General features: G+C 39.7%; 1 protein-coding gene across 5 annotated transcripts in view; it reads right to left on the bottom strand.

The window, feature by feature from the left end:
• Positions 1-21,826, bottom strand: part of LOC113949788 (SAM domain-containing protein SAMSN-1-like) — an 84,862-nt gene that overhangs the window by 6,474 nt on the left and 56,562 nt on the right. For 3 of the 5 annotated variants that reach the window (XM_027648798.1, XM_027648799.1, XM_027648800.1), the window contains 6 exons: positions 11,718-11,789; positions 10,980-11,135; positions 8,872-8,992; positions 7,305-7,456; positions 4,857-5,063; positions 3,682-3,832 (listed from right to left, as the gene is read on the bottom strand). In XM_027648798.1, the coding sequence (XP_027504599.1) occupies positions 3,682-3,832; positions 4,857-5,063; positions 7,305-7,456; positions 8,872-8,992; positions 10,980-11,135; positions 11,718-11,789 (859 nt within the window). Of the gene's footprint in view, positions 1-3,681; positions 3,833-4,856; positions 5,064-7,304; positions 7,457-8,871; positions 8,993-10,979; positions 11,136-11,717; positions 11,790-13,202; positions 13,223-21,826 lie in introns of those variants that run through there. The other 2 variants (XM_027648802.1, XM_027648801.1) reach the window with 2 other exon arrangements.

Below are 21,826 nucleotides of genomic sequence, written 5' to 3'. Positions count from 1 at the left end.
AGGAGCCATCTGGGAGAAGAATGGAAAGCTATTAAGAAATACTTTACAAAAAAGACCTTTTTTTCCCCCTCACAAGCCATGAATTCATGAAAACCAATCATTTTGTCCCAAATATATAGGTCTGATCAACTTATAGAAAATCTAAAAAGAGATCTGGGAAGGGAGGAAAGGTCATGAAGAGCTTACAAGACCTTGCAGTTCTAGGATAACCTTGCTCCGTTAAGTACTTGAAGATGATGAATTTGGGTCTGGACTCTCAGGAAACATAGAAAGAAGATAGTGCAGTGCTAGGAAGCAAAATCTGCTTAAAAAACACTGTGTGGTAGCATTTGCCAAATAAAACTTACTTTTTAATTTTTGGTGTACGATGGGTAAATTTTTTCATTTCAAATTCATTCAGGTTTGAATCAAATGTAAGATTAAAAAATTCTCACTGCCAGAAATCCTACATTTTGTATGGCTTTAAGAAGCATATAACGCGGAAACTATTGTTGCAGGTCTTTTGGTTGGAAAATGTTTATTCTGCAAAATGAGTCATATAGCCAAAGTATGTGGCATGAAGAAATCACTTAGTATAATACACGATAAATATAAAGAAAAAGCCAAGGAGCAAAAGTGAAATTAAAAGCCCTGTAAAAACATCTGAACAACTCAAAAGATCAGATAATGCACTAAAAAAATATGACATCCTGCTTTACTACAATTATAGTAGAATCTAGTAAAATGAGGCTATGTTCCAGCATGCTTGGCTGTTCTGAATAATAGCAGAGTCACAAAAACTCAGAAACCCTTGTATTTCAACTCTGGACCGTACCTGACACTCCATCCATTAATCGAACATGTGCTCCATGGAAGTATGAATGCAATTCAGAGACATGGAAGTCTTCCAAGCTCTGTGAGAAAGATGGACTTAGAAGAGTAAATATGGTCTATGGCCTTAGTATTTTTTTTTTTTCACAAAGCTTATAATAAAAGTGAACTTTTACCTGGAAAAGTGCTGAAATTCTAATTAGAATACTCTTGGCCAGTAAACAGATTACCTTGTATTTGTGGGTAATTATGCAGCTCACTTCTAAGCAATGCAGAAAATCAATTTTAATTAAAAAATCATTTATGCTGGACTGAGCCATGCCCATTTAGGAAAAAAAAAATATTGACCCAGGAAAGTTCAGTTCAGATGCAGAATTCACTTTCACAGTAGCACCCAGCTCTTTCAACCCAATTTTCCAATCTGATTGACAGAAGGACAGAGAGGTCAAATGATTCGTACGACATCAGACTCATGCTGAGCTTATCCCCAAGATCATCTTGACACCCCGTCTTTCGTTATAGAGACTTAACAGATAACTTCTACCCAGTTTAGTCTTTAGTATCTTCCTTTTTAGAGCAGGTTGTTAAATTCTCTTCCATCCCTACCAGTCACATGACAAGTGCTATGAGCCTTTCACAACCAGGCAAAGCAAGGATTTGATCCAGTCCCGATTCCAGATTCAAACTGGGAAAGTATTTATGCATGGATTACCTTAAAATATACATGAGTCTTGTGAAACTCAACTGGACTTAAATGAATGTTTACAGCTGGCATGACATATAAAGTTGTTGTGGTTCTGGTCCCTGTGACAAACCATAAATTCTGGGGAAATTATTTTATTGAATTTGAATACTGGAAAGATTTGCTATACTTGTCTAAAGTGCATGTGAAGTAAATAGTCATTTCATCTCTTGAAATAAGACTACAGTGTCATCACTGATTTTAAAGCATGGGCCACTTTCTAAGATTTAATGTTATTATTTCAAGAACCATTACAAGAATTTGAACTATTAGACTACCATACAGATAACATCAGGGACACTGTTTTGCCTGGAGAACTGACTTAATCCCATGATTCTATTATAGGAAGAACCCTATTTGGGTAATAAAGGTAAATTTATTAATTTTCAGTGTATGGGATACGTAAAGACTTGTTAGGTTTGGTCCTTGCACAGATGTATGTAGAATATCAGGTGTTAAGACACCTTCAGAAAAAAGACTTGGTGTTATATTCTAAAAAGGTTCAATATCTGATGCTGCTTGCTGTGCTTTTGTTACTCAAGGAACATAACTAGTAAACCATATCCTCACCACTACAGAATAGTTTAACACTTGTGTGGTCTGCTAAAAACCATTATGTTTCAGTTTGGATTTCACACTGATGCAAAACTGCAAAATTACAATCTAGCATTTTTCTTCGCTATTTTTTGGTGTTAAATATTGAAAAAAATATATGCAATAAAAGGTGCAGAAAGCACAGCAAGGCTAGTTAACCACAAAGTATACACTAATGCATGTATAGTCAGTATGCACATTTTCAGATGATTCCCAGGTAAGTTCCTGCAATACAATTCTTGCAAAATATAACCCTTTTTTTCTTAGATTCACTATTTCAGTTGCTGTTTCTACACAGATAGCACTTCAGGAGTCCTTTTCTAGCCTGTCATCTCACAGAGCCATAGACCAGAAAGAACTTTTGAACCTGGAGGGCAAAAAAACCCCTTTCTAACGCCTCTCCAATGTGTTTGCAAGAACCTTACCTTTCCCTGGAAGCTGAATAAGAACAGGAAAGACTGAATGTACAAAAGGGGTTCCAAAAAGCCCGAAAATTCAGAAAAAAGACTGGAAAGCTGCCTACTGACTGAGGAGACAACAAGCGGATGCCTGACAATAACTGATATTTAAATATCCCAGGAAGTCATTGTTTTCCCTTCTCTTTCTTTCAGATGCTACTCGATTGCAAGTGCACATTTGATGAAATGACTGCTTAGCATAGGGGTGAGTATGCACGAATATTAATGAAGAGGAAAACATCTCCTGTGTTGGCTGAGTGTCTAATTAAGTAGATGCTTAGCTGTAGTTTCTACGAATTTGACATAAATTATTTAAAATTGGAAGTCAGACTGGAAACATCATTAAAATATCATGAGAATAGTTTTTTTCTCTTCTGTATCCTAGCTTTTCCACTCCCCATGAAAGGAACAAGTGAAGAAAACAAAATGGTGCATACACACACACTGTATGTTCAGATTTTGGAAGCTTATGGAAAAAATAAGTTAGATTAATTTTGAGAAAAGAATACAAATCAGCTATTAGTGTATATATATATTTTTTTTTTTTACGAAACTTTTCTACAAAAGAAACTAATTTGGATAAGGATTTAAGTGTGGGATGAAGTGAGGGAAGGAAAACACATATTCTTCTGCAGAACGTTGTTTAAGAAATTAAAGAAAATTCTTTACTGCAGCTATTTAAAATAAGCTCTATTTTGGTTAAGATATGAGTACAGAGTTGGGGAGGTTTTATTTTCTGCTCTTGCACAGACATATGACTTTTGGGAAGCCACTTAACCTCTGGGAGGGTTCAGTCCCCAAACATAGGTAGGATTGTTCCTAAGCAATAGTTGCTACTAATCTCTAGCATAGGAACTATAAATAAGAAATTTTAAATCATTCATGTGTTACTAGTATAGTAATCATATACATATCTAGAAGAGATGTATGGCTTGCTATCTGAACAAATAAGAAAACCATCTGACTCCATGTTTCATATTTAAAAGAAAAATCATTTAAGAGAGCAATGTGAGAACGACTATTTCTTTAAATATGTTTCAGCTTGCACATGACTCTTAACAAAGCTTAAACACTTACTGTCACAATCCTGTAGATTTTCAATTGCTGATAACAATCTTGCCCTGTCTTCTGGGTTTGAAATATTTAATTCGATCAAGTGGCTTTCCTGTAGATCCTTTAAGTCCTCTAGAGTTTCATAGCCATTTAGCAAGAGGGTTGAGGCATATTCCTACAAAAAGAAGGAAGCAAATCCTCTCATGGAAACAAGAACTATGTAGAGGAATAGGCACAATTCCACTTTTACTTTTTTGTCAGGTTGAAATAGGCTCCATTCTCCAATCTGATTGACTAGCCTTTGGCATAAAACCAGAACTGAAGAGCAAGAGAGGACAGAGGCAGAGATGCCTGGGGGTCATCCTGGCCTTCCCAGTATCTATGCCTGAACTCTCTAACAGACTCCGGCAGCAAATTGGACCAGGACAGAGCTCTGCCAAAATTATTTAATCTGCCAAGTATCTGGACTTTTGTGGGTCATTCCATGAGTGTCTCTCATGCTGGATCAAGGAGGGCTCTCTGAGGAAAGGTGTGCTCTGTGTTTGCACAGAAGGAGCCCTTTGATACAAGCAAGGGTGAGAAGCTGGGGCAGACCCCAGCCGTGCTGTGTCACACATGGTCCCCCTTGAGCTGTGTGTTGACTCAGTATGAAACTCTGTGCGTGCTCCAGGGAAAGGAGTGTTTGCATCAGCAGCAAAGCAATTACCGTTATTAAAAATGTTACTTGTAAATCATGACCCCATTATGCTTTGATGCTCAGTCGAGAACTAGGGTTGCAGAGATGGAGAAAGACGTGACATGAGCATAGTGCAAAAAAACTATTGCTCCCTAAAGACCACAAGAAATTAGAAACACAAATTCTAGATTTTGGCACTGGAGTCAGACTGCAGTTCTGTCCCCGAGGTGTCCACAGTCACACACCTTCTGAACTTAACACACAACTGCAGTAAGGGTACAGTGACCTGACAAGTCACTGCTGTGCCTCTTTGTGTGGAGCCTCTTAGCCTGACCAGATGAGGTGATAAAATGTGGTTCTATAGCCACTCGTGTCAGATAAAAGACAGATACGAAGCTGCCTTGCTTTGCTGACATCAAAACTGTTGAAACCTGCCTTTCTACTCCTGCCTGTAAATGGCATCCAAACCCGGGTACATAGAAATGAAACGTTACACGAAGAGCTGGGAAATGTGCTGGCTGACCTGCAGGTGGACACATTCCAGGAGCTCTTGCAGTGTTTTAGGCTTGGTCCTTTTGCTTCCTCGGTGCTGGTTTATCTTTCTGGGTGCAGCTTCTTCTTCCAAGATAATATCCACATAAATGAACTTGAAGTTTCCTACTTTGTTGTTCAGCATGCCTGTCCATATGCCCATGGGGGTTTTACAGATGATATCTATAATGTCTCCTTTCTAGAACAATAAAAAAAGCACACTGCTGCTTACACCTCTGGTTTGTTATCTGCAGCTTTTCCTTTCTGGATCAAAAGTCATCATTTTAAAAATTACCTAGATTTAGCACCTTTGCTTTTATAAACTCCCATGAAAATAATTACAGAAAACCAAGCTAGCCCTTATCTCCATATCTTTGTGAAGGAAAGGTGAGCATAAGCAGCCCCCTTCACCATTTTTGTGCTCCACTTGCATACGGTTGCATCAGCAATCAACTTTTGCCAGGGACAGTGGGAACAGATTTTGCAAAAGGCAAGGGATCACAGTAAGGTTATTTTCTGAATATGTGCCAAAGCATTCACACAATAATCTTATTATCCAGCCCCTAAAGGGGCTTCAAAACCAATAGCTGAGCTATGTGAAGGGTGAACTTACCCATTTTACAGTAAAAAACACTGGCTACATTTCTCAAAGGCAATAAAGAACATTTAACTCCCTTAATACCTTCCTATCTGTCCTTCCCAAAGGACTGACAAATTTTCCCACTATTATTATCACAACTGACAGAGAAAATAGTGGATGGGGCCATAGCAGACAGATCTAGAGACTTCAGTTCTTCACCCTTGTCCACTCACTAAGAAATATGAGTGCTAAAAAAGAGTGACAACACAGCTACTTCAAGAGGGCTTTTTGGTAAAGGTGTTCACAGCCACACTGTGGGAACCAAAGCCTCAGCTCAGCAAAAAAGTCACTGAGTAATTCTCGTAGCAAAAAGGCTCCCTTTTAAGTCATACACCCCACATAACTTGCTCCCAGCACCTCAAAATTGAGTCGTATCTCCTTGGCACATATCACAGAACTTATGAAAATGTTGAAAATCCTTGAAGATTTATCCAACAAATGCCAGATTCATTTGGCATTCTGTTAAAAAGTTAGAAATCAAACACAGTTTGTTAAAAATATATGTTAATAACTACAAAACTTTTAAATCTTTTCTGGTCTGGTCAGGAAACTACAAGTCAAGTGGTCACACTAGTTTTGGTAGAAACCCAAGTACAAAATTGACTGTGTTCTGGTGACCTGGTTTTGTTAGAATATGGAGCTCAGAGCTGTGAGCATGTTTGAAACGGAAACTAAACAAACATTTGTTTAAAGCTCTATAAGCACACGTTCTACACACTCATGCAGGGTCAGGAACTTCAGATGTGGATGCAGATCAAGATTAGGCAGTGGCTCTAAGCCAAGCTGCAGACGCACTTTGAATTCAGATTCAGGGTACTGAAATCTTGTGAAATAAATATGGGGGTTTTCAACCATAAGTACGAGTTTATAATTCTAAAATACACCATCCCAGTGACTAAAAAGGGGACCTATATGAACCCGCAGATATTTGCTGGTTTACAGTTAAACTGTTTTAAAAGAAATGCCCTAGATGTCAGTGGAAGTGGAGTGCAAATGGTGAAGACTGCAAGTACCAGCGTTGCAATGGCTGTAGGTTAGGCCAGAGAGGAGAAGACGGAGTCTGCATGAGATACAGATGGGGATTTTGACAAAAAGAAGAGGCTGTGAAAAAGAAAAGGTCCTGAAGTGTGAATATAATCTGGATATGAAGGTGCTAAAGTGGTCCAGATTTACAGACATGAGTAGTCAGAAGGATGATGATATTGAATGTGTTTGTGAATAGAAGGAGAAGAAAAGCACCAGATTTTTTTTGGTAGTATTCACCTAGGCCCACATCTGTTGTTCCTTTTCCTCACTCACACAGCCCAGACACCCCTGCCGTGTCTGGGCCAAAGAAAGTTCATAGTTCAAAGGTAGGCTTAAAGAAAAGCTTCATGGAAAAGCAAACAGTTTCTATTGAAGACAATGGGTGCCACTGAGCTTCTGATATATCCTGGTTGTGACTGAAAAAGCTGGGGAGACAACTGCACGTTCCAGGAGATTTTAGTCTTACTCCAGACCTAGTATGTGGGAAGCAACATGTATTTTACTCTGAGGAAGGCTGTGGTATCTACGTAGATGCCATGATGGAGTACCTACCTGGAATATATGCCTTAAAAGGCCTTTAACAGCAGTTGGCTTTGCAGCATTGTCTGAACTAAGTCCTTACAGAAGCATTGCAAAACCAGACAGGTCTTGCTTTTAGAGTGTTACATGTGTTTAACAGTTAAAAATGCATCAGTAAACATATTCTTCACATGTAAGAAATGCTCCCCCCCCCCAGCATTTCTGGGAAATAGGAAGTCCAGGTGGTTGTCTTACCTTGATTTTCAGAGAGTCGGTGTCATAAGGACTTGGTGTGAAGTCAGTGTGGACTTTGGCCCGGCCGCAGAAGGGGCCACTGTAGGGGACCTCGTCATCAAACCGGAGGCTGTCCCTGTTGCTCGTTCCATCTGAGCAGCTGGTCACCCCACCTGAAAGACAGTCAAGTTGAGAGATCTCCTGCACCAAGTGCCCAGACATGCAATTCTGCCCAGCGGCCGAGAGGAAAGTGTTTAAAAACACAGAATCAGAGACAGAGTGTACTCTATGTGGGTTTGACACTTTCCAGGATAAATACATTCAATAAAAATCATACTACAAGAGACCAAAGAAAATGAGTAGGAGATCTTTCATTAATATCTTCCCTACAGCAATCTTTTTCTGGTGATGATACTAATAGACTACACATTTTACTTACAGACTTTTTGAAATATTACTTCTGCAGATTAATAATGTGTACCCTAAAAGTGCAATTTTGGGAATTAATTCTGCTGAACTTCTCCTGTTTATTCAGAGAAATGAAAACAAGTACTGTAGAAGTTATTTTATTTCATTACAGAGCTAGCTGAAACATCAAAGAACCTGCATTGCAGGGGGAAATTTTAATCTTATCAACGTTTCTGCCTGTCATTTTATCCAAGTTGAGCAATAAAATATCAGCAGAGTAATTCAAGCAAATTTGAGCAAGCTCTGCAATATCCCATCCAAATATGTTTTTAGATAAGAGCAGCAGTGTGTTGGAAGTAAACTCCCATATACGATTTTCACAAATCACATCATAGAAAATGATCATAAAAATGGTTTTGTTTGAGATGATTGCTTAAGTGCACAGCTCCATCTCAGGGCCAGATTAACTGCTAAGTGCAAATGGTGTGGACTGCAGCTCCAGTCTGCAGTCAGGGCTCAAGCAGTGCCTGCAGGGATGGCACTGCAATGTCATCATGGCTAACTGTGGCCTACTCAGCCAATGTCCACAGCAGACCAGCATATGGAGAGGTGGAGGCAAACTTCTCATCAGAGATTCATCTGCCCTCTGACCAAGACTACCCTGTTGGGAGGGGTTTCAGTGGATTTCAAGCGGGCTGTGTCTCTCTGCATCATGACCTGAAGCTGCCAGGTCAGACCCCCACCACCTGTCATCTCAGAGAGACCTCTCACTGTCTGCCTCTCATCTGCGGGGCAAAGGATGAACTCAGAGCCACTACTCACAGAGAGGATGTTTCTGTGGCTGCACCCAGTGATTGCAACCCTGTGGGTGACAGCACCATAGCAGTGATAACCCCACAAAAAATTTGTGGTATATTTACCAGCATCATCCCCTATAATCCACACGATTTTTTAAATTCAGTTAATATTTCCACTCTTGAAAACACTGAGCTTCTTTCTGGACAGAGCTATATCTACCCTAGCTGCTACCCATTTAATCAATTTACCCATTTAATCAAATTACACTTTTGTCTGCCAGACTGAAGAGCTCTCTACCATCACCAGCTCTGATACTGCAGACTTAAACAATAACTATATTGATCCAATGACTGAATAAGAAGTATGGATATCTTGTACTTACTAGATGAGCTCTGGCCACTGTTCAGACTATAGAGACTTTCCAAAGAGTCACTGGTTTTTAGGGATACCTTCTCAGTGTGTATTCCACCACCAGGATCACTGTCATCTTTTCCTTCTTCATTCTTTAACACAAAAATCAGATGTTAACCCCCAAGAAATGTATTTTAGATAAACATATTTTTTTTCTTTTTAAATCATCATTGGAGATTAATTCATCATTGCACTTTATTAAGAACCACTCTGTCAGAGAAAGCATTTTAGAAGTTGAATGCCTGGTACTATGGGTGCCCAGCACTCACCTCTAGAACCTTGGAGAAATTCCCTGTCTTGTCTCTGTCTCACTCTGTTCCACCCCTGCCCAAACAGCTACTCTGATTCTCCCTCTTGGAAGGCTGCAATATACCATGGCAGAGACAAAAGCTTGTAACAGGAAATTTGTAGGTAGCCAGACAAGGTGGTTTTTTCCACTTGTCTCAGAGAAGAAAATGTAAAGTTCAATCCTGAAAGCACGTGGTGAAGTTCTAGCTGACACAGCTGTGTTTTGCACTGAACTTCTGAAAACCGTGGCCAGGGCGTTCGGGAGACAGCTCTCACACACGTATGACATTGGTGTGTTCCAGCACTGTGCTCACCATGCTGCCCAACCTATGCGTTGGCCTCAAAATCCAGTGCATTTCAGAACTAACAGATGCAGGTTTCTCTCACAAAATCTAATGGTGTATGAAATTGGCCCCTTGAGTTTACACCACTACCTCACACCTCAGGAATCACAAGCCTGTTCAAAACAACAGGACCCATATTTCGGTCACAGGTAAGTTAGAGACGATGTAGCAGCTAAATGAAATAGTGATGAGCTTTCAAAGGAAGGAGTTTCTTCAGCAGATTTCATCACATTGTCAGTGTGCACGATATCCTGATGCAACTGAAATTTCCTGCAGTACTTAGGATGTTACATTATATTTGGGGAAATATTAGTTATTCATTAGTTATAATGATGCAGTGAAGCAAAGATGATGGTGTATGGATGAAGTAGAGGCCCGTACAGGCACATATCAGGCATGGCACTGAAATGAGACTATACTGGTTTTCAACAAGGACTGTGCTTGTTACACCAGCCAGCAGCACTACCCATAGTTTAACCAGGGGGCTGGTATTGATTGTCATCATCTCCTGCAGGAAAGGAGATCATGCTACATGTGTGTCCAACCAGATAATCCATTGAATTTCTATAATGGGAATTGTCACCGTAAATGTGTAGATGGTAAATATAAAAATATAATATAAACAACATGGATTGCCACCTCTCAAAGTTTAGGGGGAAAAAAAAACAACCAAAAAACCTAAACTAATGAAATAAGGATCCTTGCCTTTGACCTCCTAAAACTGTTTAAAGGTATCCTATGAAAAACTGTTTTCTACTTGTGAGATTTCTTATTTATTTTCCCTATTTATTTGATATTGACACATGTGTGGGATAGGATGCAGAGTAGCTAGAATTTTTAGGATTGTTAAGTGTGACAAGTTCTTTTTCTTTTTTTTTTTTTTTTAATTTGGAGCTCACTGACACAATGTATTGAGAAAACAGGGTTTGCAGTAAGTTTTTATGTTTAATAAGGATAGTTTCACTAAGATTAGATAAGGTAAAAGGAGATAAGGCGTATGAGTTGTCATTCTCTGGGATGCTGGCTGACCTTTACAAAATGGACTTTGGAAATATTTCTTGTATTGAAAGACAAATTCTTCTAATGGGGCTTTTTTTACAACTTAAGTATGAGACTGACAATGGGGTTCAGTCAATATTCCCTTCTGTCCATATCAGGACATTTTTTTGCACTGCTTGTACACATAATACTTGATGAAAAAGTGAAATTAAGTGATGTAAAACTCCACTTAGTCCCTTACCATGTGATACTGTGTGTGTATATGTACGCTAACATGCACATGAAAGAAAGGGTACATACCAAAACCTGGTTTAATTCAGTGTGTGTTACCCTGTTTTTATGGATTGTCATAGGTGATGACAGTTGAAACATGAAGGGGAGAAATTCACAGAAAATTTTTGATTCACATGCATTGTCAACAAACACAAGACTCTTAGGCTGTATTTACCATTTCCTCAGAGAGTGCCTTGATGTACTTTTTACCCATCTTTCTCTTCATGGTGAGTGAGATGGCTCTCATCTTCTTACTCAGACTTCCTCCATTATTTGCTGCTTTGGTTTGTACTGTTTCTCCAATGTCACTAATAGTCTCCAGCTCAGAGATCTGTTTTGAAATAAAAGAGTAAGCAACAACTCACCATGAAAGTAAAATGCAGTGTAGTGGAATAGAAATTACAGGGAAATATTAAGGACACTAATACAGTTAGCAGGATAAAAGTCAGTCATGCCATTTTCCTGGGAAATCATGTACATAAACAGGTTTGCAGCAAAACAGTGTATGTGTGAATGAAAGAAAGAAAGTATATTTTATGCTATAAAATGTTGTTTACCATTATTTATTGCCACTAATACAAATAAGAATTGAGGGGATTTTTGCAGGGGTCTTGAAAACAAAAGTGACATATTTGTGGGTTACTTGTAAAGTGCTGGTTACTTTAGGCATGCACCACTGTGAAGTGTACTTCTGTGGTTTTTTTAAAAATTGTTTCTAATCTTCACACCAAAGTACTAAAGTTTAGGTGTGATTGTCCTGTTCATTTTGGCAAGGCCTCATTCACCCAGACAGGCTCAGGGACACGAGCAAAGTTCCCACCAGTGTAAAATGTACACATTAGTTTCCCAATGTTTTTGCATAACTGTCATGGGAAAGTGAACTAAAGAAATTAAAACTTTGTGTTATACAGACCTCAGCTGAATCATCTGTCTTTGATATCGAGTGGTGCCTGAAACGGTCAAAGCTTCCAAAGCTGCTTGTGCGCTGTAAAAGAGGAGAAGACAAACCTTGACTCACTGGTGGTCTTTTGTTCTGTTATTAAGACTTAAATACAACTGTCAAGTCATCTGTTTGTGTTAAAAATTCCTCCTCTATCAGTGGACCGTGAACTGCTACATCCAGCTAGAAACCAACTAGAAGGTGACTGTGAGGGGAAAAAAAATTGTGACTGTCCAGCCAGAAGCAGAAAAATTAGCAAGAGAAACAATACCACTTCAAATACTAATTAGGTAATGGATATGATTAGGAGTTCTTCTACATCTATTTCATGTTACTTACACTCAGATACCTATGCGCTACTTGTAGGCCAGAAACACTGCTGGCTAAGAGCTCAGGAAAAAAGCTGTTTCCATAAATATGATACAAGCTATAGACCCAGGCACGGTGGTATAAACTGTGACAATTTATACAGTGTACTTTTGCAGCTGGGGAAACTATTTATGGTTCTTTTCCAACAGGAATCAGCAAGGACCACCGAGGATTGTAAATACATCTTGTCTAAAATGCATACGTTGCAGAGGGAGTAACAGAATAATCAGGCAGGCCTCATGTTTTTCTTCTCAATTGTCCAATTAGAATGTCTGATTTTTAAACATAAATGGGTACAGTTTTTTCCCATGTCACAGCTTTACTTAGCAGAAGAGAAGCTGCATCACCTGAGCTGTGCATTAAGAGACTGTGAATGGATTGCTCTTACTTCCCTCCAGTTTTCACCCTTTCTGCATGTGGATAAGTGGCATGGAAAGCAGGGAAGTGGCACAGCAGATTTTGAGGTGAGAGGTCATACAGAAATACCTGTCAGACATGCTCAGGCAGAGCTGTCTGACACTGAGCTACCCATGGTGGCAAAATGCATAAAATTGGCATTGATGGCAAGTCAGAAGTCCCTTTAAGTGTGGCTCTAATAACAGCCAGAATTTGTACGTCTATCCACTCCACAGTGTCTTTAAGAGCTTGTTTTTATGTCTTCACCAATACTCAAAGCTAAATCCAGAATGACTCATTTTTTTTTTAAGTACTTCACTCTTCCATACTAAATGAAAGTCTTTAATGCAGTATCAGAATACTTGAGCAGGGTTTACTATTATATACGATGCAATATCATCTCAGTCTATTTTTGAGTATTCAAAATCCTCTCTGGAGGAAAAAAAGAAACCCTGAACTAAATAGCAAACCACAAAATAAATACATCCTGACTGATTTAATAAGCGATTTCAGACTACCTGGCTAGTACAGCTAAGTACAGCTTTTCCTGTACTTATTCATCCTTTTGCCTTGTCCCCTTGATTTCAGCCAAACTAGTTCCTTGTTCCATTGCTTTCTTCCCCCACCCCCAGCAACGCGAGTCATCTTTTCATTTCCCCCAGGTTTCTAAAGGACCCATTGTGCCCTTTTCACCTGGAATCTCCAACTACCTCCTTTTGCTTTCCAAACAGGAACACAAGAGAGCTGTGAGGTCCTGGCTCTACTATTACATAGTTCCAATCTTCTTCACCAGGCAAAACTTTCCAAGAGGTAGCCTCAGAAGCAACTGAGGTAGATCATCCTTTGGGCAACAAAAGAGGAGGAGAAAAGGACTGCTTTAATAGGCCATCCCTTTGCCTGCCTTTGCACTTCAGTCATGCTAAATGCTGGCATGGACCTGCTTCCAGAGAAGTTAAGGAGAAATCTCTCAGCCATAGGTGTTTCCACCCAGGAAGGATCCCATCTTTTTCAGTCCCTGCTCATAAATCACAGGGTTACTCTCCATATTAGTTCCCTTCTCTTGCATGTAGCCACTTTGAAACTAAAAGTAGTCTGCAGAGGAAAAAAAAAAGTGAAAAAAAACCCCTACAGGAAGCCACGTGAAAATACTTTGTCTTAAAATCTCCATTTGAGAAGAAGAAAATCAGCATCCCCTGGAACACAACTGAAAATAAAAGCTCCTTGCTGTTATATTTCCCTGTTTTCCCAAACTTATTTATTAACCAGCTTTGCCACCTTCCCCCCAAAAAATTAATGTCAGCATAGCAGGGGGAGAGGCCTGAGCACAGACAAAGGGAAGAGAAAAGTGTACACACATTTTGGCTCCATGTTCTAAGCAGTGCAGCTCAAGAGAAAGAGAAATAACATTTTTTTTTTCTCCCCTACATTTCTGGGCACATCTAACCTGAAAAATATTTCCAGCCAAAGGTTATTTGAAGAAACTGACCCAGATTTGTGAATATTTTTGGACAAGTAAAACGACATTTACTACTCACTGAGGGGAAAAAAAAAAAAAAGAAAAAAAAATGAAAAAACCCACACAGCTCTCCTCTTAATTGATTGTAATCTCTCAGAAAATCTCTGTTGGCTAAACATTGTGGGGTTGTTTGGATTGCACACTTTAATTTTATCTAAAATTCCCATAAAGAACTTTGCTATCAAGTAGATGAACAATATCCTGTGACAAGGGGTTAGCTCAATAGTATGATATAAAAACACAGCCCCAAGGATTATGGTTCTATTAGACAGGATTAACACCTTTCACTAGCTTGTCAACCCAGCCAAATGTGCCCTGCAGCATGGAGTGAGAGGGATAGGGAGGAAGGCTGGGATTCACAGCAATACCGGGAAAGTATAAAATAGTCTCCCACAGCGATCTCTAAACATACACTGACCTTTCTGTTGCATTCAATCACTTCAATATGTCTAGTAGGAATAACTGTATATTAAAGTGCAGATGTGCTGCAAATACTTTAAAAGGAACAAGAGGAAAAACATTGTTTATTGTTGGTGTTACCTATAAACAGCTTGAGCACAGGGAAATCAGTTATTCGTTTTCAACCCTCAAAACAACCTTATATCCTACATGTGCAGAAGCCTTGGGCTGTTTTGTAGTGTACTTCAATGTTGCTTCATCCTTATTAAATATTAATAAGGGTTACAGGATGATTTCCACTGTTGTAGATAATGGTCTTGCTGCACTGGAGAGCACTAAATAGGGCTGCTTCAGCAGTTCTCTATACTAACTTTTTCCATTAAGTAATCAATAGGCACCACCTTTTAAAAACATATCCAACCCCATTATACTGATAACAAAAAGCAGATTTAGGAGCTCCTGGCTGCAAAGAGAATGGAACTATTAGTTTCAGTAGTGTCAGTCACTGCATTAGTGTCAGGGAACACCTACTTTGTGAAGATAGGGACAGGCCTTATTTCCAGGTGAAGGGAGGCTTTTAAAGTAAATGCAAAGCTACCAGGAGAAAATACGCTATTGACTTTTGATACCATCCTATAAAGTTAAGTGGTTTTTCTCGCTTAATTCATGCAAGAGCTACCAGTGGATATGTTAAGCAAATAGGAATTTGCTCAGTAATATCCAGTGGAGGCGTGGGCAGGGGAGAAACAACTGTGTTTTCCCACACAAGGACCGATCAAGTACTTTCTATAAATCAATGCACAAACTTTCATCCCTTCCCTTTCGGTATACCAAATCAGCATAATAAAAAATATCAAAGATGCTTTTCAGTATTTTAAATCCTCCTTCCATCTTCTCCTATATTGTTTATTCCCTGAAATCCAGGAACTTTAAATAATCCCTTTAAAGGGATAAGTGCTATGTAATTGTCGTTTATTTTAATTTGGACAGTCTGCAGTTGATGGTTGGGTTTGTCTGTAAATACCCTATAATTTTCCCCAGAAAATAGTATGGTATGGTATGCAAATAGTAAAACAACAACAACAGGTTGTGAATTACATGTCTTTCAGTTATAAAACATTCTTCCCTTGTTGGACATATTATAGAAGTCAGATAGTTCTTATGAGAAACTAGTCAGAGCTTCTCTGTGTCTAAAGACAGCCTTTGAGCCAAAACTGACAGCAGTTATCCTGCTAAAAAATCATTATGGGTGATATTAATCTCATGTTTTCCATTGGACAATTCACGCTGCTCAGACATCTGGTTCCCTGCTGTGAGAAATTCTGGCCCATTATATTTTGGTTCAAGTCCTGTTCAAAATATCTTTTAAGTCCAGCATGATGCAATGGCTTCGTACTGACCCCTCTCACACAAGTCAATCTTTTCCAATTCCTCCATGCATTTTCATTTTTAGCTTCCATTCATCCTCAGACTACCCAAACAGTGTAAGCTGTATAGGGGCAAATGTGGCCACTGGGAGTAACAAAAAGGGAACTCAGTATGTTGCTCAATTTCCTTGCGTGCCACCGACACTTGTCTTCTTCCCTCTCTCTTGGAAGAAGCCACAGCAGCCCTCAAGAGAACAACCTGTTCTTGATGCTCTGATTGGAGACAAGTGGAGATCAAATTTTGGTTCATTTCTTCTGTTCTCTAATGGTCCTAGTCCCTTCAGAAGGAGGAAACTACTCTGAAAATGAAATTAAGAGTTACCAAGTAGGGATGAATATTTCCACTCTGCTAGCTTATCTTGTTACATAGATAATCAAAAGAATTGTCTCCTACTTTCCGAGATGGCAAGATGGCAGTTTTTAGTTTTTTGGATGTTCTGTGGAAAAAAAAACAACCAACAAACCCCAAAGAACACCACTACCAAAAAAACCCTAGCTTCTGTATAAAGAATGAGAATTTGCATACAAGGTTAAGCAACTCTCTAAGGAGTAAGAGAAGCAACAAAAGAGAAGACACCACGACCTTCTATTTCAGGGATTTTTTTTCCTATTTACACATTAGTTACACATAGAGAACTTCTGACCACTAACCAATCTATTAATATAACTATATGGCTCACACAAAACATGGCCTAAACCCTGTACTTCACCAGTCAAAAGCAATAAAAAAGATACATCTTGTTCTTGCTAACTCAAATAGAGCAATCTACCGAACTGGTATTTTTAACTGGCTTAAAAATGACTCTATAATTTTATCGTGGCCTGGTATTCAGTAACTGCATGGAGGTGGGGGGAGAGGGGAGCAAAGTGGACTTTGAGCAAAAACCGCCTCATTTTAATGATGGGAAAGGACTAGAAAAGAAAAACTGGATTAAATAATGAGTTAATTGCACCTAACACTCCTCCAGGTGAACAAACTGTGCTCTCCAAAGTAAACACTGAGCAGCTGTTTTATCAGTACCTCTACCTGGTACCAGCCTCTGTCTCTCAAGCCTAAAGCTCCGCTGACACGAAGCACGTAGTTCCAGATAACCCAGCCCGCACGTCAGAGTTTCCACCAGAAACCCGTCTCTAGCGCTTTCAAGAGGCACCTCGCATGGGGCAGGCCCTGGGGCAGCTGAGAGCAAGGGGGAAACTACCATTCCTGAAGTTAAACGACACTGAGATAGCTTGTAAGGTCTGTAAGACTTCCTCAGGAAGAGGCAAGCCACATAGGATGTCCAAGCAAAACGGCAATTTCATCTGGCAAAAACTGTGCTGTGTTGATTAAACAAGTTTGTGAGGAACTAAATAAGGAATTAATTTAAGAAACGTCAGTCTTAACAGTAGGAAAGTTTCGTGCAAGTGAGTGTTGCAAAATGTGCAAGGGGGGGAAGGGACCTGACTCCTCTTTCTTTAAAGGAACATTGACCCTGAATTTTGAGCACCATCATTCCTGCCCAGTTACGGCAGAGCACTCCCAGTTCCTGGTGAGAAAAGTCACTCCAAGTGCTCTTCTGGCAGTCTGTCCAATTCTGGGAGTGTGCACACAGGTATTTGCAATAATTATGTAATTAAGACTTTATTATTTATATGACATTTAATTAAAAGTGACTTTCAGTGGCACACAAAACCATGAAAAGAAAATGACTTTAAAAGAAGGTTAAGGATGTGTGACAAACTCAAAGGAGCTATGAAAATGACAGTTAAGGATTTGGCATGATGTGCACTTCTACCTCCCTCGTATCCTTTTTTTTTACCCTTGATTTACACATGGGCAGAAACATCATTGAGGGATGAGCCTTGAAATCCACCCTCCACAAAACCATCACTGCAGTAAGGGGAGCACTGCCTGAGAAAAGATTGGTTAAACACTACGTAAGCATTGCGGGCTTTGATCTTTAATCTCTTAAATACCAACATCTTCCCTCTCCTGAAACTTTCTCCTCTTCAAACCAGATGAATTGGTAGACAAATTCTCATATTTTAAAACCGAATCACCTAGCTTCAATTAAAGCCCTTCCCCTGCTTACTTATACAGCATGCTTTTATTAATGCTGTGTATTATCTAGGTCCTGACCTTGCAGGGTTTGGCTGGATTTCCTGTGCGAGAGAAATTACTCACAAGCACGTTTGCAGGCTTTCAGTGAAGACAAAAGTACTTATATGCCCAATGACGAGCTTGGAAGAACACAGCCCCCAAGGGGTCAGTTTTAAAGGGACCCCTGTGGCTGTCCAGCACACCCGGAGCGGGGCAGCCACCACACTCCCCCAAAGGAGGTGGGAATGTGACTGCCATGAATGCTCAGCAGAACAGGCAATGAAGAGCCTACATAGATCACACTCAGAATAGCCTGTAGAGACACAGCCTGCCTGAGGGGTTTCCTGTTCCTTTTGGAAAGCCGGAGAGTGGCTACAGCTGCCAACTGTAGCGCGCTCACCTACCCACTGTAGAGCGGAGAAACACAGGATAGGCAGAAAATACTCCTGCCTGGTGAGACAGTAGTTTGATCAGAGCCTCTTCGACTTGACCATTGCACCATAAGATCCTCCACAGAAGTTATTTCAATGGCAGCAAGCCCTTCCTTGCCTACGTTATGCTTTGCTCATGCATATCGTGGGAGCTGTCCTGCCTCCAGGGAGTCACCGAGGATGCAAGGCAGCTTGTGCATTCCTTGCCAAGGAAAGGGACATTTTCAGTGGAAGGTGTTCCTTCAAATGACCTTCTAGATGAGAACAAGATTAAAAAATAACCTCTAAGTCACAGTCAAATCTGACCATCCCAAAAGCTCATTTTTTTTTCCTAAGAGTAAGCAAACTTTAGAAAACCCTTATACAAGTTTTACTGCCATACTGCAGTCTTACCCTTGACAACAGGTAATAACCAACAATCAGCTAATTCTAAGAAACTTGGTGGAGAGGGGGAGAAAGAAAGTTAGTTTTTATTACTTTTAAATGAGTGTTTGATACATCATGTTGGTTCCCCTGATTAATGTTCACAGCAAACTCAGCCATTGGAGTTGTAATGTTTCTGCAAGCTTCCCTACAGCAAAGCTTAGCCATTAATTCAGTGGCATATGTCAGCTCAGCAGAGCAAGGTCACTCTTCTCTTTCAAGGGGAACCTTTTTAGAAATAATAAAACTGACAGAAAGTTCTTTTTTGCATGCTTTATGTCACCTGAGGTTGAGTGCTGCAGTTAATATCACAGAGCTTATAAACATTCCCATCTTCAGCAGGCTCCAGCCCCACCAGGCTCTTAGAACCTCAACTTTTTTTTTTTTTTTTTTTTTAAAGTAACATAGTGACAGCTTTATGTGGGGCAGATATACAGTATGTAATCCTAAATGAGTAAAAAGTAAGTAAAAAATGAACAAATCTTTTCTTAGGCTTTTCAGAGGAGAAATTTTGGAAGGCACTAAGGACTGCTGATACTGCAGTATGCACTCAGGATGTTAGTGCTTAGAGAAAAGATGTAGGATTAGGGAATTTGTCTCCATGGATGCTTGTGTCTTTGGATAAAGGGAGGAAATTTTAAAATGCTACTGGTCCACCTGTTTCCATGTCACTGTTAGCTGATTCTGCAGGCTGGAAATCTGTTTAGGCATTCGATGTAAAGATAACACAAAGTTAATTGATCTACTTATAGAATAATTCTGAACTTGTAAGTAAATAAAAATGTGCTAGTTGTCTATTATGATAACTAATTGCAGCTGGAACTTATTTATCGGGGTACAAATATTATGGAATATGATAAACAAACTAACTAGCTGAAGAATAAGATCCAAACAACAGGCCATTTTTTCCCCTCTCATTATCTCTCTTCAGACATCCTGACTACATTTGATTAATGAATCCGTAGTGAGATTAGCTGAAATTGCCTTAATGGAGATGCACTACAGTAGAGAAGCAAAATTCAGTGCAGTATCTATCATCAGTCACTGTGAATTTTCGTGTTTCATCAGATCTATATGTCCATTTATTTAAATTATTTTTATCTTGAAAAACAAAACAAGCAAGCAAACAAACAACATAGTGGGTTAACTTTTGACTCCTTTGAAATGTAGATCAGAGTAACCATTTTTTCCCTTTCATGTATCCTCCCTTGTCTAAGTTCCAGTGTTGGCTTATTGTCATAACTTATTGTTATAAGTTATCCTTATTGTGCAGTTGAAGAAAGACATGTGGCACTACATTTAAGCCTCTCAGGTTTCAAAAACTGGACATGCTTGCACAACTTATGCCTGGGAATCTAAAATATGCTCCTTGGAAATTTGAACTCGTAAAATAAGTTCAGTAACCTTTTGATTTTGGACGACTATGGAAACTGAAAGAAGGTTGCCAGCTCAGGCTTTCCACGTGACTGAGGACTAGGTAAGAATAGTTCTTAGTTCAGAAGTTAGAATGTGTTAAATTCTGGGTTTTCTTTGTAGCATAAGCTCTATAACTACTATCCCAGGAAAAAAATGTATTCATCTGAAGACAAGATAGCATCCTGATACTGTTCAGGTCATATACCAGAAAGGAATGAATACAATCAACAGCTCCCTGGACTGGGCACAACAAATGGTACCGGTACGGGTACATCACTTCCCCTCTCTCCATATGATTGTCTCTGTGGTATGGGGTTTGACAATCACAGTTCAGTGGAAAACTACAGCTTCATTTCATGAAAAACAAATGTAGCAGGTGCATGAAGTGTGTTTTCCTTTCGACACATGACAAAATTGAGACTGAGCTCTTCCCCCCCACCCTTCTGCAATCTCCATGAAAGCTGCATGCAGTTGAGAGACACCAATGAGATGCTGCTACTGAGGCAGAGACAGCAGCGAGGCCTTCAAGGTGTCCTTTGAACCCCAAATTCAAGGCCATATTCCATATCCTACTGAAATCACCCCTATTACTTCAAAGGGGTTTGTCCCAGCTACAAGGCTTTAAGCTTTCACAAACAGGTGGGAAGATGTTGCCTCTTCCCATTCATTCTCATACCGGCTAAAATGCTAAATACAAAGTTTTCAAACATTTTACCACAATTACCAAGATACATTAATCAAGCAAACATAAACTCCATTACAGAGACAGGAAGAAAATAATGGAAACAAGCCAATAGACAACATCAGAAAAGGCTTGCCATGTGCTTGCGACTAGAGCTGAATGCCTGCTCTACCATCATCAGTCATTTCACGCACCCTCTACACAGGTTCTGAGCTTCTCATCCATCACTGAACCATGTCTCCTTTGCTACTCTGTGAAGAGGTTTTTATACTGGACATCTGATCTTAAAGAAGGAGGCAGACAGACAGAAATACAAGAGAAAAACAGCACCACTGTGGCGAGTGAAAGCAGTTCATGAGCGGTAAAGCTTAGCATCCACTTTGCACAGGTGAAGGCAGCAGAGAGTCAAGCTGAGTGAGCTCATTCAGCTGTCTCAGCCACTTTGTCATCTCACCTTCACACATCTGCTTTTGGCTGTGTTGTTGCTAAGTGAAGCTGATTTCTTTATCTCAGGGCTGTGGGCCGTCAATGACAAAGCTCCATCTCTATCTCAAACATAGTGGTAGAGGGCAGACATGAAACTGCACCATAGCTTTGCCATGGTTTCAGGTTGAACAGAACTTCTCTAGCATTTACCTTGCCTGTGAGAAACACTGCAGAAAAACCTAGAGCAAAGTTCTCAAGTATTTCAGTAACCTCGTGTCTCACTTCTCTTTCCACATACCTAAAAGAACAACAAACTTTCTGAATGAGGTCAACCAAGGAGAGGAACTTCCAACTTCCTACAGTTCTCAGGGAAGTAACCACTCAGCATCTCATGGAAATCAAGTACAGGAGTGTGAGGTTTTATGGTTGTTCTTGTGACAATGATAAAAGAGATAAAGACATAGAAGAGTAGGAACAGGACTAAAACTCCACCCAGAAGACATAATGGTGCAAAACA

This window comes from Corapipo altera, unplaced genomic scaffold (assembly GCF_003945725.1).
Source record: "Corapipo altera isolate COAL_440 unplaced genomic scaffold, ASM394572v1 58, whole genome shotgun sequence".
NCBI classification, from domain to species: Eukaryota; Metazoa; Chordata; class Aves; order Passeriformes; family Pipridae; genus Corapipo; species Corapipo altera.
This window is presented reverse-complemented; position numbering and strand designations above follow the sequence as displayed.